The sequence below is a fragment of the Taudactylus pleione genome, unplaced genomic scaffold (genome assembly GCF_031769625.1).
Source record: "Taudactylus pleione unplaced genomic scaffold, aTauple2 ptg000092l, whole genome shotgun sequence".
Lineage (NCBI taxonomy): Eukaryota > Metazoa > Chordata > Amphibia > Anura > Myobatrachidae > Taudactylus > Taudactylus pleione.
In genome coordinates this window covers 13,365,059-13,391,858 of record NW_028284494.1, presented here as the reverse complement: position 1 = coordinate 13,391,858, position 26,800 = coordinate 13,365,059, and the positions used below count along the sequence as shown (strand labels likewise).

At 45.5% G+C, this 26,800-nt stretch overlaps 1 protein-coding gene across 1 annotated transcript in view; it reads left to right on the top strand.

Annotated features, from left to right (window-relative positions):
- Positions 1–26,800, top strand: part of PARP8 (poly(ADP-ribose) polymerase family member 8) — a 245,726-nt gene that overhangs the window by 170,110 nt on the left and 48,816 nt on the right. The window contains exons 8-14 of the mRNA XM_088469494.1: positions 1,426–1,486; positions 2,488–2,578; positions 4,487–4,553; positions 7,076–7,198; positions 9,315–9,870; positions 14,664–14,717; positions 20,630–20,725. Of these exons, the coding sequence (XP_088325620.1) occupies positions 1,426–1,486; positions 2,488–2,578; positions 4,487–4,553; positions 7,076–7,198; positions 9,315–9,870; positions 14,664–14,717; positions 20,630–20,725 (1,048 nt within the window). The remainder of the gene's footprint in view (positions 1–1,425; positions 1,487–2,487; positions 2,579–4,486; positions 4,554–7,075; positions 7,199–9,314; positions 9,871–14,663; positions 14,718–20,629; positions 20,726–26,800) is intronic.

Below are 26,800 nucleotides of genomic sequence, written 5' to 3'. Positions count from 1 at the left end.
TCTAGTAGTAGGCCCCTTTTATAATGCCCCCAGTGGTAGTTCCCCCCCAAGTAGTAGTCCCCAGTAGAGGTTCCCCCTCCCGATTAAATGCCCCCAGTAGAGGTTCTCCCAATAATGGTGTCCCCAGTAGTAGCCACCCCTCCCCCGTTGTGCCCCCACCCCCCAGTAGATGTCCCCCCAGTAGTAGCCACCCCCTCCCCCGTTGTGCCCCCAGTAGTGCAGATAGGTTAAAAAAAATATATATATATATAAAAATATACTTACCTGAATCCACGCTGCTGCTGCTCCGGTCCGCAACGCCGCTCCCGCCGCCCGCCAGCTGGCGCGCTCAGCATTATGGGACAGACGTCATGATGTCTGTCCCATTACCCACTGCAGGAGCCGGACGGAAGCCCGGCTCTTGCAGTGGGTGCTGCAGCAGTCAATGAGAGTCTATCTGACTCTCATTGGCTGCTGTTTAACACACACATCGCTGGCGGCGATGCGTGTGTTATGCACAGCCTGAGCCCGCCTCCTAGCGCTATTGGCCAAGCGCTCAGGGGGAGGGAGCGGGCTCAGGTGTGCAGCACAGGACCGGCGCTGGAAGCCTAGCGCCGGTCCTGTGTAAATGTGTAGCACTGACCGCACTTATTGCGGTCGGCGCTACACTGGCTAACTAGGGCGAGCGGGCCAGTACCGTGGCCGGCGGCGCCCCCCGCGCCGCCAGTCCAACGGCGCCCAGGGCACGCACACTGCTCGCCCTGCCCTAGTTACGCCACTGTGTGTTATCACACACCTAATATTACCAGTCTTTTATTAACTTTCCTGCACTGTAGGAATGATTCAGCAGTGAATGCAGTTCCGATGTTCACAGCATTGAGCGATTATTTTTGTACTATGCATATGAGTCGCACTTCAATACGCCAAGTTTCATTATTGAGGGCAGTCACAGTGAGGACTTGGACGCAGAGTGATTGACAGTCAGAGAGCATTTGTGGGAGATAACATGGGGGACACACACCCAAACGCAGGAGAGTCATGACCGTTTCAGGAGTGTTTCTGTCCCTGTTACTGTGAATTCGTATGCAGTGGTTAAGGCTCTGAACATCGATGCCACCAATGTGCAGTGGATAGTACATCTGTACATCTGTTCGGGCAAATGGTGGACTTGATATACCTCTAGTGAGCATCTCAATACAGATCCTGGCAGCTGCAACATTTGCATATTTTTACACATCCGCTGCGTACGGAATCACAGCCGCAACGGAATTTCCGTCCACCTCTCAATCACACCCCGTGTTCCAAGTTTTGCAACTGGGTGGACAACTTAACTGTTGCAGAGCTTTTATACAAAACAAATGGTTTTCTTTTAATGTTGAATTTAGTGTGTAAATGGCATTGAATGATATAGAGGTGATTAATATTTGTCATTGTTCTCTCTTGCAGGGAATATGGAGCAATTGACGATGTGGATATTGATTTGCATATTGATGTTAGCTTCCTCGATGTAAGTTACTTGACTTTCATAAGCAGAATGAGTAACTTAACTATTGTGGAATTTGCTGTCTGTAACAAAGGTGCCTCAGATTTGAGGAGTACTTAGACTTGTTAAATTGAAATGAAACAACAGTTCAGTCAAGATTAAAAAAACCTAACAGTCTGTGTTTAGTTCTATAGGACTACTCTGTAAACATTTACATACATTAAGGGGCAATTAGTAAATATTTAGAACTGCAGGGGTGTCGTGTGCTGACCACCGGTGAACTGACTTGAAAAAGGTCAACTGGAATCAAATTTCCCAAATGTATCTATTTTTTGTTATAGAACACAAATTTGAGAATTTCAGGCATATTTTAAAAATTGTTGTCCCGTTACAATGAAATCGTTCCAGAAACGTTATTCGGCATTTACAAATATTTATATTGTCTCAAATTTTCTTTTCCCAGGTCTGATTTTTCATTTCCAAACTCAGTATACCAACAGTTAACCTGTTAAACTGTTTATGTAAGATTCATGAAAAACAGGAGTAGTCTATAATTGGCTAGTTAAAAATAAACTTAGTCCAAACAGTCTAAGCAATGTACCAGTTAACATCCCATTAATAGCTAGTAAAACATTAGCTTCACATCCTTTCTACTTTTCTATGCACCTCACTTTTTTTTTACTGTTGCGTTGTAGATTGCATAGATATGTATGGCTTTTTTTTAAAAAATGTGCATAATAGACCCAAAAGGTCTATTTAAAAAATTTAAAAAAAACCCATTACAGATATTTAATTGTTGGTTAGATATTCTCCTTTGCAAATCCTATATATTAGTACAGTATTTGCATGTCCAGGGAGACAATTTTATGCAGTTTTCTATATATGCATGTGCCCCAATGCCATGTTATATGACCGGTGTATAAGTAATCCCCACTGTTTTATACATTCTTCTTTTCATGCATTGATTTGTTTCATAGGACAGCTATGGTTATAGCATTATTTTATTGTTCTTTGTCATCCATCAGGAAGAAATAGCTGTAGCTTGGGATGTGATCCGCACTGAGCCGATTGTAGTTCGTCTGCACTGTTCTTTAACACAGTATTTAAATGGCCCCGGTTAGTGCCTGTTTTTTAACTTTCTATGTTACCCATATATTATTGAATCCCTTCTAGGGCTTTCTTTACGGACTTAATGAGTGATTTTTCCCCCCCCCTTTAATTATATTGTTATGATATGCATTATAGTTAATAATAATAAAACAAACAAAAAAATCCAAATAAGCATACTGGCATAGTAGTAAGTGGGTAGTTCATGCGGGGGACTTTTGTCTCCTTGTCTATGCACATCATCATATTGATGTTGGAGTATACAGTAGCAACAGTTGCAGGCTGAGAATAATTGAGTCACTTTACTGGAGGAACAGTAGATGTCGCTGTTTTGTAAGCTGTAACAGTATACTCTATTGTACAAACTTGTTGACTAATCTTCCATGTTATGTTATAATAGGTACTGTTCTATTCACAGTAGAGTTTACCCCACAATCTTGCCCTGTTTGATTCTTGAACACATAAGCATATTCTGCAACAAGGTTGACAGTAATATCTGTAGACATAGGGCCTGATTCAGACCCGGTCGCTCTTACAGAGCGCTCGCTCTGAATCAGGGCCGGGCTTTTTCTTTTTTAGAACGGCCTCCTGGCCACTGGCATAGCTATGGGTGACCACCCACAGCTACAGCGAGCGGCCATGATGATGGTCGCGATGATCAAGACCATCGCGACCATCGGGCTTGCGACGAGACCCTTGTGGTAGGGTCTCATGGCCGCAAGCCCCAGAGAGATTTCGGCTCTAACAGAGCCGGAATCTCTCCACTGACATCACTCGTGATGTCAGTGGGGCCACCCCCAAACGACAGGCGTTCTCATGGGAATGTCTCCGTTTAGGCAGCCACCCCCCTGGCCCGCCCACCAAAGGGGGCGAGCTGTCACTCAACATCGACAGCTCGCCCCCTTTGTTGCGAGACCTGGAGCGACGGAGTGCCATCGCTATCCGGGTCTCGCGCATGCCGGCTCCGTCGTACGCATGCGCTGTGGGCCACCATCGACCCGGTTTGCGAGCGCTCAGCGCTTGCGACCGACTCTGAATCAGGCCCATAATTCCAACAAGTTAACAAAATAACCGAGAATCTGTTTCCAGTTTACTCAACTGAAGATACATAGAAAATTGTATCTGTGAAACTTGTAGCAGCAACATACTATCACTTCCTAGATGAAAACTGTGGAGTTCTATAGTATAAACTATTTGCAATGTGTAGTTGCTACAAAGGTCACCTGTGTGAACTCACACACGATGTTGGTAGGTGTACAATACTAAGTTTTTTTCTAAGGAAGGTGCTAATAAAAAGGCACATATACTAGCCTGCGACCTGCAGGCATCGGCGACATCCCGGCGAGTCTGGCCGATGTTTTAAAGTTGCAATCATTTAAAAGGCTAAACTAGGTTGTTTTTACCTTTTTAAATGATTGTCCCTTTAAAACATCGGCCAGACTCGCCGATGCCAGCAAGTCGCAGGCTAATGCATTTTCCTCAATATTGGAGATGTAATAACAAACCTAAAAAACTGTGACAAAGCTGTAAGAGCTATAGCAGGTATTCACGCCATCTAAAAACACAGCTACGTACATGTTATACCTTCTACTTTGTTCTTATTTTTTTTTTTCTGGGCCAAAAATATATATATATATATATATATATATATATATATATATTAAAACAAATGGACATAACTAATATTGTTTAATAATGGTCACTAACAAGTAATAATAAATCTGTGTATTTTGACTCTGAATGCCATTGCTAATAATTACTATATTAGATCCAATACATAACCTCTACCAAGATGCCTACTCTTTCTATATTAAATATTATCATTAATTGTTAGAAACCTGGAGATGAGATTAATTGCATTGTTTACACAAACTGTCAAAAATTTTTTTAGGAAATTGTATTTTTTTTTTTTTCCAGTACCAACGGTCGATGTGTTTCAGATATCCACAAAAGAAAAATTTGGTTTGGGACATCAGTTGAAGAAGTAAGTTTATGAAAGTGTCTAAATAATTTCTTATAAGTTAAACTTACAATAATGTATGGATGTATTGGCTGGACCCTCTATAAACTTTAATTGATAAGGTACTCTCTGTATTACCGGGATATTCCATACATTCAGCAAGGAATGCACAGGACACAAAGGCCCTCATTCAGAGCCGTACGCTCTGAGCAGAGCGCACGCTCTGAGCAGAGCGCACGCTCTGAATGAGGGCCGCCCTCCATGAAAATGGAGCGTTCTCCTGGACGCTCGTATAGCTGTGGGTCACCACCCACAGGCTATACGAGCGTGCAGTTTGATGGCCGCGATGGTCTTGACCATCGCGACCATCGAAACTGCGAGCCGGAGCCTGCGGTTGAGGTTTTCAACCGCAAGCTCCGGAGTGATTTTGGCTCTATCAGAGCCAAAATCACTCCCACTGACATCACTAGTGATGTCAGTGGGCCGGCTTCTGACTGGGAGGCACGCCCCCGGCACGCCCACCAAAGGGGGCGTGCTGTCAATCAACATCGACAGCACGCCCCCTTTGATCAGACACAACGAGCGAAGGACTTTCCTTCGCTCGTCGCGACAGGCGCATGCGCACGACGGAGCTCCCTCCGTCGTGCGCATGCTCAGTGCACACCATCGACCCACTTGCGAGCGGACAGCCGCTTGCGAGTGGGTCTGAATCAGGCCCAAAGCACGCACTTGGCCAATGTTTCCGTACTGCGCTTGCGCGAGCTACCCGGTGCGGTCTGGTATGCGTATGCAGACTTCACGCAGCGTGTACGCAGACCCCCTCCGATATTGATTGACAGGAAGTTCCGTTTGTGGGGGGTGACGGGTGCCGTGTTAGGGGCGTCCATAATTTACCCAGTGCGGCAACGGACGCAGTGATGAAACTCTGTGCACACAGGAAGTTGCCAAGATCCTGCGCGAGGTCTGGTCAACCACTATTATGTAAATGTGGTTGATGGTTCTCGATGTTACCGATGTTTACGCTATCTTGCGTACTGGTCAGGCTTTGAGTAAAGGGAGATGGGTGACATAATATGGGGCTGGGCGTCTGCATTTTGTGCTGCTGTATCCGTGCGTACGCATTGATTAGCATATTCTTGCAGCGGCGTGCGTCTGCTAGCGTGTGTTCCTTGCTGAATCAGGCCCAATGTTAGTACGCATCAATGCTACTACACAAGTAAAAATAAAATATTGCGTGCCTGTTATTTATGGTCATGTCCATGTGTGTACAGAATTTAACTGGAAAAAGCCGCTAAACTTGGACTACTTCATACATGAACATGGTTTTGTACAAGGTTTTATGAAATATAATAATTCTAAGACTTTTTATTTATTAATTATCTGAATATTATTATATTTTCCTTTTGTTGTATAATTTATTTTATATTATTCTGTGGAATATTACTGTATGTTGGTGCCCTATAAATCCGGGGTAATAATATTATTATTAAGTGTATATCATATTACGAGTATGTACAGAAACTATTCTGATGCTGTAATAATTGTAGTGATAGAAAAAACAATCATAAATAAATTAAATGAAAAAAAACAAAAAAACAGGTAAGGTGGCTACAACAAGATTGCTCATGGACTAGGGCCCTCATTCAGAGGTGGTCGCAAGAAGCAATCGCTCTCTCTGAATGAGGGCGGACGCTTCTTTTTTTTTAGTACGGCCTCCTGGTCGCTAGCTAAGCTGTGGGTTACCATCCACAACTTAGCAACCGACCAGGGTGATGGTCGCGATGGTCAAGACCATCGCGACCATCGGGGCTTGTGACGAGACCCTAAGGTTGGGTCTCGGCAACCGCAAGCCCCAGGGAGCTTCCTGCTCTGATCAAGCAGGAAGCTCCCCACTGACATCACTGCTGATGTCAGTGTGGCCGCCCCCAAACGGCAAGCGTTCGCTTGGGAACGCCTCCATTTGTGTAGCCACCCCCCCCCCCGCCCCGCCTACAAAACGGGCCGAGCTGTCGATCAACATCGACAGCCGGCCCTCTTGTAGTGAGCTCCGGAGCGAGAGAATTTCTCTCCCACTCCGGGGCTTGCGCACGGACAGTGCGGCCGCTGCGCGTGCGCAGGACCAAAACATCGACCCGGTTGCGAGCGCTCAGCGCTTGCGACCGGGTCTGAATGAGGTCCTATATGTGGTATTGGGTAATATACACAAAATTTGCGGTGATGTCCTTGTGCGTCTTGTAACGCTGCTGGCTGAGCGTTAATGAGAATGTTTGTGGGGCCTTCCAGTAAATTAATTTATATTGTAATATTTGAGGGCATGGGCCTCCCTGTTATATTTCTAATTATGGGGAGAGGATTTCAGGATGTAAAAAATATTTTTCATTTAATAATTCAAATGCAATACACTACTGAATGGCTTTCCAGTGTAGAATGATTTATTATTATTATTATTATTATTATTATTTATATGATTATGGACATCTGAAATAGAAGGTTTTCATCAATTCAAAGAATTCTTTAAGCAGATGCTGCTTTTGATGTGCACACAGAATCATGCAGACATTTGTGACACAGCAATGGAAACAGAGCAAAGAAAAATCAAATTGTTCGCACAAGAAAATGTCTGACAAGAAGGTGAAGTCTCCTCTGCACATTTTTTCTACGTTGCGCAGGTAACTGTGTTGTTGTTCTGAAAACTCCTTTTATGTACAGTATCTCGCACAGAGAACCAGTCTAGCGTGAATGTTACAGCCAAGTATATTTTATTACTGACAGTAATAACCGCAAAGGGAGGAAAACCCCACAAGCTATTTGTTTCCCATCAGCACAACAGTTGGCATGAAATCTTTTATGTGTTTCTGTCTAACATTTGTTCTTAACTTACTATCATCAGTTTAAAGGGCCACAAAACTCCAAAATTGAAATGGTCAAATACATAACTAAACCATAACTGGAAAATACATACAGACACGTCACCTGGATGTTAGACCAACATCTCTGTGTTACAAAGTAAGATAAACACTTTCCCACATATGTAGGACTGGCCTAATGGGACCTGATAATAGGTCAACAATCTCATCACTGGCTCTTGCCCTGCTCCTACCTTCCACCTGTGCTTAAGTTCTACATGGGACAAAAAGTAGGGGGACATAGGCACACCCTGATGGGGATGTGGCCAAGTCACTTTGGGCTTGTGACCGCACCCTGTGGGCAGGTCTAGCACCTCTAAAGCATTGGGGAGATCCTTAGCCCCTCTCCTAAAGATTCATTGCCAGAGACAGGTTCATTCCTGCACTGTCATTCAGCTGTTGCAGCATTTAATAAGAGACCTCCTGAATTTGTAACCCACAAGGCAAAGCTGTCCAGATCAGGGTAGCGCCGTCAGATTGGAGGGGGAAGGGGGGGGGGTGATGTATCAAACCTTGGAAGTAAAAAGTGGAAGAGTAATAAAGTGTACAGAGATAAAGTACCAACCAATCAGCTTCTAACTGTCATTTTACAAACACAGACTGATTGCAATGGAGCAGCTATAATGGGTGCAGGGTCCCTGGGTCCAGGGGGGGCCCACACCGCCCACCCTGCACCCATATACTTCCATATACTTATCTCTCAGCGGTCTTCAGAGTGCTTCTTTGTAGTGCCAGGCCAGCAAAAATCACAGGGAAAATGGCGGCGTACATTTTCCCGGTTACTTCCGCATGCACAGTAGAGAGGTCCCCAGGAATAAGGTGTGGGCACCATTTTCCCGGAGATCCTGGAGATTCTGACTAGGTGTGGGCATCTAGTCAGAATCTGCTGTGCTGCCAAAGAGGAGTAGGCCTGCACTGAGTCTGCACACGGGCCTTCTCTCCTAAAACGCCCCCGCCTGATTGGTTGTTACTTTGGGCCTGATTCAGAGCCGGACGCAATTAGCGCTCGCTCGTCCTGAAAATAGGGGTGGCTATTCAAATGAACCGTTCGCTGTTTGCGGTCTGTTCACGCCTCTAGGTCTGAACGAGCGAACAAAACGTTTTGTGGGAAACTACGCCCCCTGGCCGCTCGCATCCTATGTCATGTCCGCTATTTATTAGATTAATCGAGTACATCGAACAGGGTATGAGCTGCTCGCTATTCTTGTGGTTGGTTTTTGCTACCACAATTTTGCGAGCAGTTCTGACTAAAAAAAACCACAGTGACGTTGTCAATGACGCTGCTGTTTTAATTATGCACACCCATAAAACATCCGTTTTGACCTTTAAGCACGCCTGCGATCGGATCTCCACTCCCCGTTTTCAAGCACCTTCCCCTGTTACCACCCACATACGCCTCATTCTGTCACTCAAAATAGCAGGCACTCGCTATTTTGCGAGCACATGAATTTCGGCCGCACTGACTGGTTCGCGCATGCGTATTAAGATCCGTACGCATGCGCAGTTGGGCAAACATCGCTCGGAGCGAACGAGCAGCCACTTGCGTCCGGCTCTGAATCAGGCCCTTTATCTCTCTCCACTTTATCGTTTGATCCATTTGCCCCCAGGACTGTCCCTCTTGGACAGTTGGGAGGAATGACTGTGTATGAATCCACCAATCACATCATCTGAGGTCCCTCCCCAGCTGTAGAATGCTGAGAATCACAGCATTGTACTTAGGTCAGGTAGTCTTTTTTTTTTTTTTTTTTCTTGTATACAAAAATAAATATGCTCAAATTTCCTATTAATTTTATATGATCATTGCTGTATTTGGCATTTTATCTACAATAATTCAATTTATTTTAGAATTGTTGAAATTCTTGTTATTTTCTTTTCCAAGGTCGCCAAGTTACCCCCCACCTGGATGCGGTAAGAGCAAAGTGAAACTAAAGTCTGAACAAGATGGCATTTCCAAAACACACAAATTGCTGCGAAGGACTTGTTCTAGCACGGTGAAGGCCGAAGACATGTGTAACACAAAATCACACAGGAACTTTGGCCGATCCTTGTCTAGTGACCCTAGGGCTGAACAGGCGATGGGTTTAAAACCACACAAACTTTTGAACCGCCAGTGTTCCCCAGCCATTAAGCAGGAGGAGTGCATCTCATTGAAACAGCATAAACTCTTAAGTCGTTCTTGTTCTGGGGATCCCAGATGTGAGCACAACAGCACCTTGAAGCCCCACAGACTGTTAAGCAGGTCTTACTCTAGTAATATTCGTATGGAAGAATTAGATGGATTTAAGAACCACAAACTACTCAGCAAGTCTTATTCCAGTGCCCCCAAATCATCAAAAATGGACCTTTTGAAAGAACCTATTGCAGACAGCAGGAGGCTCTCTCTTACCTCAGGGCTGATTGGTATATTAACGCCAGCTGCATCTTCACAACCTGCCGTGCGTACAGTCATATCATTCATACTTATTGCTTACTAATACATTCTTGTTTCAGCATTCCCAGATGAGACAACCAGCTTGGCTTTAAAAAATATGGGAACCCCCACCTGAATTCCCGCAGTGGCACCAGCTCGCACCCTAATACATAAGCCCCAATACCTATAAACACGAGGAAGACGGTGAACCAAAACATTATCTCTAATTACCCCTCTAGATGCAGACTGAAATAGCTGACACTTGTACTGTAAATCACCTTAAGGGGCCTCACTGTTTTCGAGTTTTTTGGGTTGAATACTTTAATTGAGAACTTGTTGATATTTGTAACAGATAACATTAGGCCGATGGTTGCGGCCCTGTGGGTGCCCCCCCCCCCCCCCTCCCGAGCGTGTGGCCCCTGCACAGTACGGAATTAACAACAGGGTGACAAACAGGCGGTCTGTCTCCCTGGAGCCCATATACACAGGGGAACCCCCGAATAGCTACATTTTTAATATTAAGCCTCCTAAAGAGTGGAGTAGCAACAAATCAGCTTCTTGCTAGCATTTATCAAAGTACATTCTATGAAATGATAGGTAGAAACCAGGCCCGTAGAGAGTAACCAGGGGCCCCGGTACTGAGAGGGGCGTGGCCAATCTGGGAAGGCATAGCCATTACTCCTCTTAAAAAATGTCTCCTGGAGATCACATCCACTGCAGTAGGCACCTATGGGGAGAGACTTCCAACTGAGTCCACATGCCCCCTTTCCTTATGTCCCCTCCTCATTTCCACTGTACAGGGGGCTCTGGTTGCCACACAGAGGGGACAATGTCCCCCTTATCAGCTAACCCGGGGCCGGGCCCCTCCCACAAGCCTGGTCCTCTCCCTCTCGTCGCCCTCCGTAGAAGATGCTTGGTTGCTATGGGTAACTTCTTCACTTATCCACTCTTTAGAAGCAATTTAGAGGAATCCAATGGAAAAAAACCTAAAAACTGCTGGTGCGTTGCTGTAATTACAATAGGATATCCCTACGCTTTTAAACTACATTTGGAATTCATAAAAAAATACATATTTTAAGAAACTGCGGTAATCTTTCTCGTAAATGGGTTAATATGGGTAATACAGAGGTTAAATGTATTATTAGTAATACTAATACTGTATATTTGTTTTTAAATGTAATTGAAATCAAGTTATAAATGAATGTTCCATGTAAGGGACTTTACAGACTTGGATGGATTTTGCACTGTGATATGATACATATTTAGCAACAAAATGATTTACAAATCTGCATTCTGTTTTTATTTTTTGGGGTCAGTTTTAATAGCTAACACTACAAAAATAGCTTTCTGTACCTATAATTGCAGTCAGATCTATCTTCTGGTCCTTAATTACGCAAATGATTAATTATATTTATAGTTACCTTCTCTCCTGTAAGAAAGGCATTCAATCCATTTTTAGAGCCGGCTCTTGAAACCTGCCATCACCAGTTCCCTTGATGGGGAATTCTGTACTCTCATCCTATGCTGACACTGAAACCACCTTCCTCCAGTACTCTCAGCCTATGCTGATACTGAAACCACCTTCCTCCAGTACTCTCAGCCTATGGTGACACTGAAACCACCTTCCTCCAGTACTCTCAGCCTATGCTGATACTGAAACCACCTTCCTCCAGTACTCTCAGCCTATGGTAACACTGAAACCACTTTCCTCCAGTACTCTCAGCCTATGCTGATACTGAAACCACCTTCCTACAGTACTCTCAGCCTATGGTGACACTGAAACCACCTTCCTCCAGTACTCTCAGCCTATGCTGATACTGAAACCACCTTCCTCCAGTACTCTCAGCATATGGTAACACTGAAACCACCTTCCTCCAGTACTCTCATCCTATGCTGACACTGAAACCACCTTCCTCCAGTACTCTCAGCCTATGCTGATACTGAAACCACCTTCCTCCAGTACTCTCAGCCTATGGTGACACTGAAACCACCTTCCTCCAGTACTCTCAGCCTATGGTGACACTGAAACCACCTTCCTCCAGTACTCTCAGCCTATGCTGATACTGAAACCACCTTCCTCCAGTACTCTCAGCCTATGGTAACACTGAAACCACCTTCCTCCAGTACTCTCATCCTATGCTGACACTGAAACCACCTTCCTCCAGTATTTCAGCCTATGCTGATACTGAAACCACTTTCCTCCAGTACTCTCAGCCTATGCTGATACTGAAACCACCTTCCTCCAGTACTCTCAGCCTATGGTGACACTGAAACCACCTTCCTCCAGTACTCTCAGCCTATGCTGATACTGAAACCACCTTCCTCCAGTATTTCAGCCTATGCTGATACTGAAACCACCTTCCTCCAGTATTTCAGCCTATGCTGATACTGAAACCACCTTCCTCCAGTATTTCAGCCTATGCTGATACTGAAACCACTTTCCTCCAGTACTCTCAGCCTATGCTGATACTGAAACCACTTTCCTCCAGTACTCTCAGCCTATGCTGATACTGAAACCACCTTCCTCCAGTATTTCAGCCTATGCTGATACTGAAACCACCTTCCTCCAGTATTTCAGCCTATGCTGATACTGAAACCACTTTCCTCCAGTATTTCAGCCTATGCTGATACTGAAACCACCTTCCTCCAGTACTCTCAGCCTATGCTGATACTGAAACCACCTTCCTCCAGTACTCTCAGCATATGGTAACACTGAAACCACCTTCCTCCAGTACTCTCATCCTATGCTGACACTGAAACCACCTTCCTCCAGTACTCTCAGCCTATGCTGATACTGAAACCACCTTCCTCCAGTACTCTCAGCCTATGGTGACACTGAAACCACCTTCGTCCAGTACTCTCAGCCTATGCTGATACTGAAACCACCTTCCTCCAGTACTCTCAGCCTATGGTAACACTGAAACCACCTTCCTCCAGTACTCTCATCCTATGCTGACACTGAAACCACCTTCCTCCAGTATTTCAGCCTATGCTGATACTGAAACCACTTTCCTCCAGTACTCTCAGCCTATGCTGATACTGAAACCACCTTCCTACAGTACTCTCAGCCTATGGTGACACTGAAACCACCTTCCTCCAGTACTCTCAGCCTATGCTGATACTGAAACCACCTTCCTCCAGTATTTCAGCCTATGCTGATACTGAAACCACCTTCCTCCAGTATTTCAGCCTATGCTGATACTGAAACCACCTTCCTCCAGTATTTCAGCCTATGCTGATACTGAAACCACCTTCCTCCAGTACTCTCAGCCTATGCTGATACTGAAACCACTTTCCTCCAGTACTCTCAGCCTATGCTGATACTGAAACCACTTTCCTCCAGTACTCTCAGCCTATGCTGATACTGAAACCACCTTCCTCCAGTATTTCAGCCTATGCTGATACTGAAACCACCTTCCTCCAGTACTCTCAGCCTATGCTGATACTGAAACCACTTTCCTCCAGTACTCTCAGCCTATGCTGATACTGAAACCACCTTCCTCCAGCACACATAGGGGTATATTTATTGAAGTGCAGGTTTTTAGAAGTGGAGATGTTGCCAGTAGCCACCAATCAGATTCTAGCTATTATCTTCTAAAAGATGCTAGATAAATGATAAGTAGAATCTGATAGGTTGCTATGGGCAACATCTCCACTTCTAAAAACCTGCACTTTAGAAAAATATACCCTATAGATTCTGAGTGACACGCCACTAAGGGGTATATTTACTAATGTGCAACCAATCAGATTCTAGCCATTACCTTCTAGAACCGGGGTGGGCAATAAGCGGCCCTCCAGTTGTTGGTGAACTACGCATCCCAGCATGCATTGCAACATTTTTAGCATGGCCAAATAGCAAAACTGTGACAGGGCATGTTGGGATGTGTAGTTTTACAACATCTGGGGGGGGGGGTGCACTTATTGCCCACCCCTATTCTAGAAGATGCTAGATAAATGTTAAGTAGATTCTGATTGGTTACTACAGGCAACATCTCCACTTCTAAAAACCTGCTCTTTAGTAAATATACCCCTAAGTATAAGGCTGCAGGCATTTCTTTTTTCATACTGTGCATGTGTCACGGCCTGCATACGCACGATTCAAAGCGTTACTCTTCTCAGCTGTTTCCTCTGTGGCTGATAAATGGGCGTTTAAGTGCGGCAGCAATGCGACCGTACGCCATGGCTGACGGGAAGTAAAAGATGGATGGCCGTCATTGATGGCATGACGTCATAACATGTGACCGGCCGCTGGGGATCATGGGTACGCATCACATGACCACACAGGAGCATTCTTCACTCCCACATGGCCTCTTCCCATCTTCCGCCCTCACTGTGACAGCGACTGCGGCCCCAACCGCCCTCCCCCACGAAAAACCATGACATATGGGCGTCCCAAAGATTGTCATCGGGATGCGGGGTCACAGAGCCCAATTCTGGAATGATCGTGGAAAAAAATGGGACGTATCACACTCCTATTCATGGCCCCTCAGGGTGCAATGGCACCCAATTTGGAACTCACTGCAATAGTGTATTATTGTATTATTAGTGTATTATTGTAAATATGTGGTTATTGCTATAATAGCATGGACCATCTCCTCAGCTAACATTTATCAGCCCTGGTTTACACACTTATTTATTAACGCAATAGGTCATGCACGGTAAAAAAATAATCGGGGCATTTACACTGTACACTTCAATGTTTGTCTTAAAAAAACATAGCAATGAACTATAATTCTAATGCAACATCTGAAACAAATATTGTATAGCTATTTTACTGTACACTAGTGTATTGATCTTCTATTTTTATTTTATTTTTAGCCAACCAATGGTGCAAAAAATGTTCCAGCACGAGGGCATGGATTTCTGGTACAGGTATGACCTCACGGCCTATTATATTTTCTTCTTATTTATTTATTTATTTATATAGTTTCAATATAGTCCACAGTACTCTAGAGACAATTGTATTGTGGCAATGATCAGGGGCGCAGCGGAGGCGGAGCCCCTGGTGCAGGAGCTCCGTGTGCAGGCAGAGGTGGGTGTTGCGCCGTCCAGCAAAATCGGCAAGTGAGACTAAAGCAGGCAGCTGCACTCACCATTTTAATATCCTAGTCGGCGGGTGGCAGCTGTAAATGCATAGGATGGATGGGACTAACCCTGGCAGGGGAGGGACACAGTAGGTCCCAGGGGAGGAGACTGCCCTTTAAACCAGTTACTGCTTGAAGATCCTCCCTGCTTCTTCCCGCAGCTGCGCATGGAGTGTGCTATCCTTCCTGGTAGCAGTTCTGTATCAGTATGTGGAAAACAGATGTGTTTCCATTGTCATCTAGCTTCATTATGCCACGCAGCGCAATATGCCTGGGTGAGTGAGCTGCCAGGTCCAGTGCAACTCTGCTAGTGTTTGGCATCTTCTTTTTTTTGCCTTAAAATGCGTCTAAGACACAATATGATGCAACTTAGGCCCATATTCAATTTGAAGCGTTAAGTCCGGATCCGCGTTAAGTTACCGCCGATGACGTTATTATCGCCTGTTTTGGTTTTACCCCGTATTCAATTTGAAAGACTTTTTGCTTTGGCGGAAAGTTAATGAAGTGTAATAGGCGGAAAAGTATCACCTATGAATGGCAGACGGAAAAGAGTGCAGAATTGGGGTTTTGGGGTGCAACATTTCGGGAACCCCTGTGCAGCCTTCAGACAGTCCCCCAAAGGTAATCTGTGTCAAATTTAAAAAAAAAAAAAAACACTTAAGGACACCGCAAAAATTTACTTTTAAAAAGGGGCAAAAAAATAAATGTTGGGGTACAAAGTTAAAAACTAGCGAACTTGACTCTGGGGGGTCCCCAAGTATGCCCCAGGTGTTTTTTTGATTGCAGGTGTTTGCGGCAGGTGGATTTTTCATGGTTTTTTCAACTTTACTTTTTCAACTTTACAAATCGGGGGGTACCATAGTGAATCCCCATGTCAGAGCATTATTTGGGGGATGTCAGGCTGATTTCCCCAAAAATGACAGTACTTTCTGCTTGTTACAGTACAGTATCGCCGGGTCCCGTTTACGCGTACTTTGAAATTGAATACGGGGTAAAGCGTGCACACGTGCGATACTTTAACGCCTACAAAACAGGCGAAGTCGGCGTTAAGTCCACTCGTCTCAATGAATACGGCTCTAAGACGCACCAGGAGACTGCACTGATTAATCTGATCAGTCAATCTGAGTCTGTAAACTGAACTTTGCATGGAAAAATGTGTGGCCGCTGCATGGTAGCCCTTTACATGATTGAGAGGCTCAGTCGCACACAGATATACAAGTGTAACATATCACATTAAAGAAGCCCTGCGCTAGCAAAGTCTCGTGGCACCAGGCGCTCCAAGAGGGGGTAATTGGTGCGACTGCAGCAAAAATGAGTGAGGGACATATATGTAGAAGACTGATACCTCTGATGCAGCTGCCTTACACCCATTGAGAGACATATGTTCTTTAGTCGTGTCCCTACAAAATATTGTACAGGTTTGTTCTGTGGATTATATTAGTTATTGTGCATGTTTTTCTCTCTCTTCCCCCACCTTCCCATCTCTTTCCCCCTATTCCTAGCCTTATTCCTCCCACTCCCCCCTATTCTTCCCCCTCTTCCTCCCATCTCCCCTTATTCTTCCCCCTCTTCCTCCCATCTCCCCCTATTCTTCCCCCTCTTCCTCCCATCTCCCCCTATTCTTCCCCCTCTTCCTCCCATCTCCCCCTATTTAACCCCTATTCCTCCCATCTCCTATATTCTTCCCCCTATTCCTACCATCTCCCCCTATTCTTCCCCCTATTCCTCCCATCCTCCTATTCCTCCCACATCCTTCCCCCTATTCCTCCCATCTACCCTATTCTTCCCACCCCCACATCCTTCCCCCTATTCCTCCCATCTACCCTATTCTTCCCCCTATTCCTCCCATCTACCCTATTCTTCCCCCTATTCCTCCCATCTCCTCTATTCTTCCCCCTATTCCTCCCATCTCCCCCGATTCTTCCCCCTCTTCCTCCCATCTCCCCCTATTCAACCCCTATTCCTCCCATCTCCTATATTCTCCCCCCTATTCCTCCCACCCCCACATCCTTCCCCCTATTCCTCCCACCCCCACATCCTTCCCCCCTATTCCTCCCATCTCCTCTATTCTTCCCCCTATTCCTCCCATCTCCTCTATTCTTCCCCCTATTCCTCCCATCTCCTCTATTCTTCCCCCTATTCTTCCCTTACCCCTATTCCTACCATCTCCCCCTATTCAACCCCTATTCCTCCCATCTACCCCTATTCTTCCCCCCTCTTCCTCCCATTTCCCCCTATTCCTCCCATCTCCTATATTCTTCCCCCTATTCCTCCCACCCCCACATCCTTCCCCCTATTTTTCCCATCCTCCTATTCCTCCACCCCCACATCCTTCCCCCTATTTCTCCCACCTACCCTATTCTTCCCCCTATTCCTCCCATCTCCTCTATTCTTCCCCCTATTCCTCCCATCCCCCCTATTCTTCCCCCTATTCCTCCCACCCCCCACATTCTTCCCTCTATTTCTCCCACCTACCCTATTCTTCCCCCTATTCCTCCCATCTCCTCTATTCTTCCCCCTATTCCTCCCATCCTCCCTATTCTTCCCCTATTCCTCCCTTACCCCTATTCCTACCATCTCACCTATTCCTCTCCCTATTCCCCCTATCTCCTCTATTCTTCCCCCTATTCCTCCAATTTCCCCTATTCTTCCCACTATTCCTCCCATCTCCTCTATTCTTCCCCCTATTCCTACCATCCCTCCTATTCCTCCCACCCCCACACCTACCCTATACTTCCCATTATTCTTCCTATTCTTCCTCCTATTCCTCCCATTTCCCCCTATTCCTCCACTCCCCCTATTCCTCCCATCTCCCCCTATTCCTCCCATCCCTCCTATTCCTCCCACTCCCCCTATTCTTTCCCCTATTCCTCCAATCTCCCCCTATTCTTTCCCCTATTCCTCCCATCTCCTCTATCTTCCCCCTATTCCTCCCATCTCCCCAATTCTTCCCCCTATTCCTCCCATCCCCCCCTATTCTTCCCCTATTCCTCCCACCCCCACATTATTCCCCCTATTCCTCCCATCCCCCCTATTTTTCCTCCTATTCCTCCCACCCCCACATTTTTCCCCCTATTCCTCCCATCCCCCCTATTCTTCCCCTTATTCTTCCTCTCTCCCCCGATTCCTCCCATCTCCCCCTTTTCCTCCCATCCCTCCGATTATTCCCATTCCTTCCATCTCCCCCTATTCCTCCCATCTCCCCCTACTCATCTCCTTATTCCTCCCATCTCCTCTATTCTTCCCCACATTCCCCACACTATTCTTCCCCACATCTCCCCCTATCCCTCCCATCTCCGCCTATTCTTCCCATCTCCCCCTATTCTTCCCATCTCCCCATTCTTCCCCCTATTCCTCCCATTTCCCCCACCATTCTTCCTCTTATTCCTCCCATCTCCCCCTATTCTTCCCCTATTCCTCCCATCTCGCCCTATTCCTCCTATCTCCCCCTATTCTTCCCCTTATTTTTCCCATCTCCCCCTATTATTCCCCCTGTTCCTTCCATCTTCCCTATTCTTCCCCTTATTTTCCCCATCTCCCCCTATTCCTCCCATCTCCCCCTATTCTTGCCCCTATCACACCCATCTCCCCCTATTATATCACCTGTTTCTCCTGTCTCCACCCATTCTTCCCCTTATTCCTCCCATCTCCCCTATTCTAACCCCCTATTCCTTCTGTCTCATCTATACCACCCGTCTACCCCTATGCCCGCAAGCAGCAAGCTTCAGAGAGAGTTTATCTGCAATAATTGATACATCTCATCCTGTATCTCTTATAGGGGCATATATATTATAAGATGAAATCAGCACCAAAAAACGATGAATCCTTATCACCACATATATCTCGGCAAACAGGAATCTTTTTTTGGAGGGTAATATACCAGCCCAAGTCACCAGGAAATGGGATTCATAAGGCTGCCCCTTTGAATTTAATCGTGTAAAATCATCTTAAATTGGCATTAGCCCACACATGCAAGATCCAGAAACTACGCTATGCATATCTTATTACTTTTTACTTATTACAATTCCCATAGAAAACTAAGAGGGCGGCTGATGCAAAGGCTGGTTACCGGAAAGCAGGTATTATCTACTGCTTTCTATCTGGTTATATTCCAGTAACACTTCATTCTGCCCTTAATATTGTGGAAACAGCAGTTTCCATATATTGTATGGGCCGAATTGCTTGATCTATAGGCCCCATAATCTCTCTATATATGTCTTCTTCAAAATTTATTAAATTTAAAGTGGATAATTCCTGCATGTATTATTCAGCTAAATATTTGATTTCCTTTTCACTTTAACTTGCTCTCACAAAATAAAGTTAAATTCATTAACAAATGAATAATAACAAAAAAGATATAATACGACAAAATACTTAAATGGGACCAACTCTAGATGGGATAGTATTTTTCCAGTTTCAAAACATTTTTTGGGATTCAGTTGGGGGATAAATCAAAATAATATAATAGATCAAACAGGGCCAATTGATATACAGAGATTAAAAATAAATAATGATATATAATAATCAAGAAATTAGCAAAGACAAGATCAATAATAATAGAAATATGGATAATTCCTGCATGCATTATTTAGGTAAATATTTCTGATTGATTTTTTTTTTGCTTCAACTTGCTCTCACATGATTACTGGTAGGAGAGTCGAGGGTTGCTGTATCATGTGCTAGTTTGGGGCACCATGTCCCCACGCTACACCGCTATACAGTTGTTTTTTTTCCAACCACAGACATTACTACACACTGGCCCTCATTCAGAGGCGGTCGCAAGAAGCGAATGAGGGCGGCGGCTTTACTTTTCAAGTGCGGCCTCCTGGTCGCTAGCTAAGCTGTGGGTTACCACCCACAGCTTTAGCGACCGACCAGGTTGATGGTCGCCATGGTCAAGACCATGGCGACCATCGGGGCTTGCGACGAGACCCTAAGGTTGAGTCTCGGCAACCGCAAGCCCCAGGGAGCTTCCTGCTCAGATCGAGCAGGAAGCTCCCCACTGACATCACTGCTGATGTCAGTGCGGCCGCCCACAAAACGGCAGGCGTTCCATAAGGATTCAGCGGGGCACATGGGGGCACGGTGCCCTGGGCCCCCCTCTCTCAGGGCCACCGCACGGCCAGAGCAAACTGCTGCACTGTGCACCCCCGTGTAATTTCTACGGGCTGGACAAGTGGGGGCGGGTCAGATGATGAGTGGGGTGGGCCGGAGGACAAGTGGTAGTGGGCCGGATGATGCGTGGGTGCGGTGCTGACAAGAGGAGTGGGGCGGGCACCCCTGTCTTAAGTGCCCCGGGCCCTCAGAAGGCTTAATTCGAACATGTACCCAGGTCCGAATGAAACTGCGCAGTCCACTTTTGGAATCAAACCAACATCACTAGGTTGCAATATTAACCGTTGTGCCGCCATGTATAAGGGCACGCGTATGAGCAAGGCATTTTTCAGCTGGTAACGTTTGGCCGCGCTCACCATAAGATGGCCACAACCTGACCGGAACTTTGATAGAAATGAATACTCTTCATGGAGCGTGCGCTGACACTGTTTGATATGTACGGTAGGAAAGTCATTGAACGCAGTGTGTAGTATTTCCGGACGTTCTTGCCTATAAAAGATTGTTGACGTGCACTGATCAATCATTTCTCGATTGATCCAGTTAGGCTGTGTTCATCGCTATATACTAATCTATTTTTTCTTCTAGACGATAGAGTTTGCTGAACAAAGAATACCTGTGCTAAACGAGTACTGTGTAGTTTGTGACGAACCTCATGTTTTTCAAAATGGACCAATGCTGAGGGTATGTTTTCTAAAATATGCTATATGTTTATTTATTAGAGAGCCTTTACAATCCTTCATATGTTACATACTACACACTGCCATATTTCTGTGAATTTCTTCACCACGCTAGCCACATACTTGTTTCAGTAAATACACTGCTCTTTATGTGCTATAATTGTATAGATGACTTTTTTTTTTTATCACCTCTTCCACCTATGTGTAGGCCACGCTCGTGAGAAAAAAAAAACCAGTAGGACAACTGTAATTACAGCTTTGTGTTTGCAGTGTTGATATACAGCACTGTACCACCTGCTTTTATAGGTGTCATCATGCCAGCTCTCCATGCCCTATTTTAAGTAATAATATGTGTGTGTTGTAGACGCAGACTGTACTATCCAGAAATAGCAAATATAGGGACTGATTGAGCAGCGGTCGCAAATGCAACACCGTATGCAGATGGAGCGATTGTTAGCCGTTGTGCATGCTTATAAGCTGCGCTGCACGTGTGCTGCGATCGCATTGCAATTACGCTAGCACAGAGGAATCCATTGCAGAGTGAGTGACAGGCTGTGAGCGTTTGTGGGCGGTGACGGGGGGAGTTGACGGAGAGACACAGGCGTGACTGTCTGTTTGAACGCCGTTGCTTGGGCGTGCGTAAATTAGCCACAGCGACTGCACACGCAGCTTGAGAGCCCACTGCGTGCTAGGAGGCTTGCAGTGTCTGCGTCTGGTCAGACCTGGTGTAAATGCTGCGTGACTGGCCGATGTGCGTCTATGTTTACGCAGAAGAGCGAGGTTGGACGGATATGAGAAGGCAGCAGTGGGCGTCTTTATGCCGGCTGTGGTTTGGCAAGCATTAGCACATTTTGGCAGCTGCGTTCCTTGCGAAATCGCAGCTGCGTCAGTGATCGCTGCAGTATCAGGTCCTTTGGTTGCATAAGGCAATTATAGCGCTAAATAGCTTCTTCTTCAGTGATTACAGGGAAAGCTGACGTGCTGGTTTAGTGACCTCTCACTACCCAGTTATGGCAATTAGTTACACTGTGATACGCTACACTGCACTACAGATATGCCGCAATTAGATACTATATGCAGTTAACAAGATCTAGCAGTATAACACCTAGCATCATTTATGTTTAAAAAGCTATTTAACTAGTGACTCATTGGGGACATAGAGCAATAATATCCGCTGCTTGGAAGTGTTCTGTGAGCTGTGTACATTATTACTATATTTATAAAACCTTCTAAAGAGGACAAGTACAGACGTTACTCATAGCAACCAATCAGATCCCAGCTATGATTGCATAGAATGTACGGGAAAATGATGGCTTATGTGAAAATATTCTCTTAACATGCACATACCAGTAAAGTTGGAGCACCGTGCAGCTGGTTTCCCCAGGGCCGCTGGTTCCTCTTACAGACCCGAGGGGGTGGGGTGGGGAGGACAAGAGGACCATATAACAGAAGCGTCATGCAGGAACACTAGTCACGGGGGGGCTTGCAGTTTCTGCAGGCTGATTATCTGCATGTATTCATTTTTATGCGGGCTTCAGACACTATTTGTTTTGTAGAGCTATTTTAACAAATCCATAATGTGACATTGACTGTATAGAACACCTCTATACGCTTTTTTCTTTGTTATTTATTAGTTTAGCCCCCTGTATTGTGGAAATCAGGCAATTGATAACAGGTGGAACAATCGATGTTTATTTTATTAGATTCTCTCTACTGGCCAAAAGACTACAAGTTCGGATACATCTAATATAATTACAGATGTGCGCTGACCCCCGTGTTTTGGTTATGGATCTGGATTCATCTTCATGCTTTGGTTTTGGTTTCACAAAATCACCCTCAAGTGATTTGGTTTTGGATCTAGTATTTTTTGTTTTTTTTAATTGATAAAAAGTTTTTTAAAAACAGCTAAAATCATGTACTTTTTGCAATCTAAAACCCAAAATTCAGATTTAAAATCTGAATTCCGAATCGTGGGAAGATCAGAACCATCCTAAGGAGATGAGAACCGCGACTCGGATCTGTCGGGATTCACGAAATTCGTGTGGATTCGGATTTCTGGAGAACCGAACTGCACATCTCTAAATATAATGTGTATCTTTTGGCCATTGCTGTACTTCTGATAGGTGCTTTGTGAATATCACATACACAGGGCTTGGGAACTATGGGCCTCATTCAGACCCACTCGCGAGCGGCTGTCCGCTCGCAAGTGGGTCGATGGTGTGCACTGCGCATGCGCACGACGGAGGGAGCTCCATCGTGCGCATGCGCGAGACGCAACGAGCAAGGAAAGTCCTTCGCTCGTTGTGTCTGATCAAAGGGGGCGTGCTGTCGATGTTGATTGACAGCACGCCCCCTTTGGTGGGCGTGCCGGGGGCGTGCCTCCCAGACGGGGGCGTTCCCAAGGGAACGCCTACCGACAGAAGCCGGCCCCACTGACATCACTAGTGATGTCAGTGGGAGTGATTTTGGCTCTGACAGAGCCAAAATCACTCCTGGCCTTGCAGTTGAGAAACTCAACCGCAGGCTTCGGCTCGCAGTGGCGATGGTCGCGATGGTCAAGACCATCGCGACCATCATCCTGCACACTCGTATATGCTGTGGGTGGTGACCCACAGCTATACGAGTGTCCAGGAGGACGCTCCATAATTATGGAGGTGGGCCCTGATTCAGAGCGAGCGCTCTGGTCAGAGCGTCCGGCTCTGAATCAGGGCCTATGGTCTCTTGTCTCCCGCGAATCTGTAATGCTTTAGATGCATCCTTATTAATTGCAGAAGTCAATGGTGGAAGCACTATTGGCACTCTTATATCACAGACGTCTTAGCTGTTCTACAACCTGGTAATATCATGAAAATGTTACTTCTTTTTAAAAAAGATGTAAAACAAAATAAATTATACTTTTCAATGAATTTCATTCAACATAGTGAATGGTTGTTTCTTTTACTGTTTGACTGCTCATTGTGGTATGAATGGCGTTCTCCTCGGCAGCACGGTCTCTGGAAATCAAAGTGTTAAAAACTTAACTTTTTTTTTTTCTTTAAGAAAATTCCATTGTGGACTGAACAGCAATTTGCCCTTCAGGAGTTATCATTAGATAAAGCTTTCAACTGTTTCATTTCCAGATCACTCAGTTCCGTGGGAACAGCGCTTAGCGGATGTCACTGGTGTAATTGCTGTCTATATAAACAATGTGTTGGGTAGCTAATAGTTTCCATCATCTCAATGGGGTGAATTTACTACACCTTTCAAAGCCGCCGTGTCTTGGGCGATTGGGCTGATGGATTTAAAGGGGCAATAATATTAATTACAAGACATACCTGGTTTAGTATTTAAAGTTATTGGCACTTTTACATTTTTAATTCAGCGTCCGCAGCCACCAAAGACGCGGTGGTTTGGAAAAGCGCTGCATCATAAATTTTCCAGATTATCCTTACCTTATCCAGATTATAAGTAGCTTTGGGTGGCATTCAGTAGCCATGAAGTATGAAGCTCTGTGTCATCTACAAACGCCCCAACAGTCCATTGGTGCTCTCCTGGCCCCCTTCCCCAGCGAACTACCTATTCACAAGGAGGGGGCATCGCCAACACATCGCCCCTTAGAAATATTTAATACATAGTAGAGGCCAACATGATCTCTTGGGGGTAAGGGCACCAAATCAGAAAAATATTGCACCTCAGTTAAACATAATTTTTAATAACTTCTAATTTGATTAGAATGTAGTGAACCTAATTCTGGGCTAGGGTAGTCCTCTAACCCTCTCTATTACTCCACAGTGTCAGTATGACTCACACCATACAAATAACACTGGCACGTTCTTTCACTGGAAAAGGCGCGCACAGGGGTGCTCAAACTGCGTGCTCTTAAAGTCTTTTAAACAGCTTTTTACACCAATAGTCTAGAAATATGTAAATAAAAGGACCTGTACACATACATTTTCTGACAGGTATTTCAGTGTTGTCTGTAGCATTCAGGAGGGGAGTTTGGAGGTACGGGATCGCGGCGGTTGGCATGCCGGTAGTTAGAATACCGACAGCGGCATCCCGATAGTCAGAATCCCAACCCAATCAGGTAACTGTCCTAACCCCTAACTCTCTGCTTAACCCTAACCCACCTCTCCCTCCCCTTATGCAGCGGGTGCTGTGAGACCGTCAGCCTGGCGCAAAGCCAGGGGAAGGGGTGCGATCAGTGTGATCGCTCCCCCCCACAGGCATAGGAGACTGATGCGAGCAGTCTCCCACTGCAGCCCAGGACACAGCAGCGTGAGGTGGGCAGATGTGGGGTAAGAGTGAGGGGGGAAAGTGGTGACAGACCTGGGCACCCGCCAGGCCTCTCAAGCAAGGCTGGGTAAATAGTACCTGCTCCCCCCTCCCCTCAGAGCGAACGAACGGCCGCTTACGAGCGGCTCTGAATCAGGCCCTGTGTCAGGTAAATGATAGCTAGCGATACAGTTAAGCTGGATACACACTTCAGCAATCTGGCGACCCAGCAACAATGCAATGTATCATTCGTCCTAGTACACACTGCGCGATTCTCCCTACGATGCAATATATATTTACATGCTTAATGTAACTACACCGCGCCGTACATCACATAGTCCCTGCTGAATCGCAGCACATCGGATGGGACGAAGCAATCACCCAATTCACAGTGGTCGCGCAAAGTGGTGACAGTTTCCATGATTGCATTACAAATCATGCAGTGTGCTTCTAGCTTTGGGTCCACCACAATGGACTTGAAATTAAACAGTGGAGATACAATGGAAGTGCAGACTTGCAATTTTATTTCAGTGCGTTAAACAAAAACATTGTATGAAACGTTTAGGAATTGCGACCATTTTTATACACAGTCCCCTATTTTCAGGGGCCCAAACGTAATTGGATAAATTAACATAATCATAAATACAATGTTAATTTGTAATACTTTGTTGACAATCCTTTGCAGGCAATGGCTGCCTGAAGTTTGGAACCCATGGATATCACAAAATGCTGGATTTCCTCTTCCGCTATGCTCTGCCCACCTTTACTGCTGCTGCCATCATTCGGTGTTTGTTCCTGAGTCTTTCTGCCTTTAGTTTTGTCTTCAGCAAGTGAAATACATGCTCGATCAGATTGAGGTTGATTTGGCCATTGCAGAATATTTCACTTATGTGCCTTAAACTCCTGGGTTGCTTTCACAGTATGTGATCATCCAATCAACTTTGCTGAATCTGAGCAGACACTATTTCTCTATAGACTTCTTTTCATCTGGCTGCTTCTGTCTTCTGTCACATCATCAATAAACACTAGTGACCCAGTGCCATTGGAAGCCATACATGCCCATGCTATCACACTACCTCCACTGTGTTTTACAAGTTATGTCAGGGACACAACTAGGGTGCTAGGGGGGCACATGCCCTGGGCACTGGACTTGGGGGTGCCGAGGAGAGGCTACTGAGAAGGTGCCCAGGTAGCTGACTGTAAGAGTTACCAGCAGGCAGCCGCCCACTGACCTTCAGAGACACAGTGCTGCCATTATTCTCATGTGGCACCGGTCGCGAGCCAATCGGAGTTTGCAGGCCTGCAGCCAATCAGCAGCGACTGCCAGTCCGCATGATCTGATTAGCCTGCGACCGGCATCGCAGTAGAATTATAGTGGTGCTGTGTTTCTCAAAGGCTGCAGACAGCTGCCTGCCAAGTGCCAATGCGGAGGTGCGTTTCCAAATCTTGTGGACAAGGTGAGGGGCTTCGGGCAAAGGGGGAGGGGCGGGAGATAGTGTAAGGGGCATTAAGGTTGCATAATGTATAAGGGGCATTACAGTGGCATAATATGTAAGGAGCATTAAGGTGGTATAATGTATACTGGCCATTACTGTGGCATAATGTGTAAGGGACATTAAGGTGACATAATGTATAAGGGGCATTACAGTGGGATAATGTGTAAGGAGCGTTAAGGTGACATAATGTGTAAGGGGCATTACTATGGCATAATGTATAAGGGGAATTAAGGTGGCATAATGTGTAATGGGCATTACTGTCCCATAATGTGTAAGAGACATTACTGTATGGCATAATGTTATAAGGGGCATTATTGTGCCATAAAACC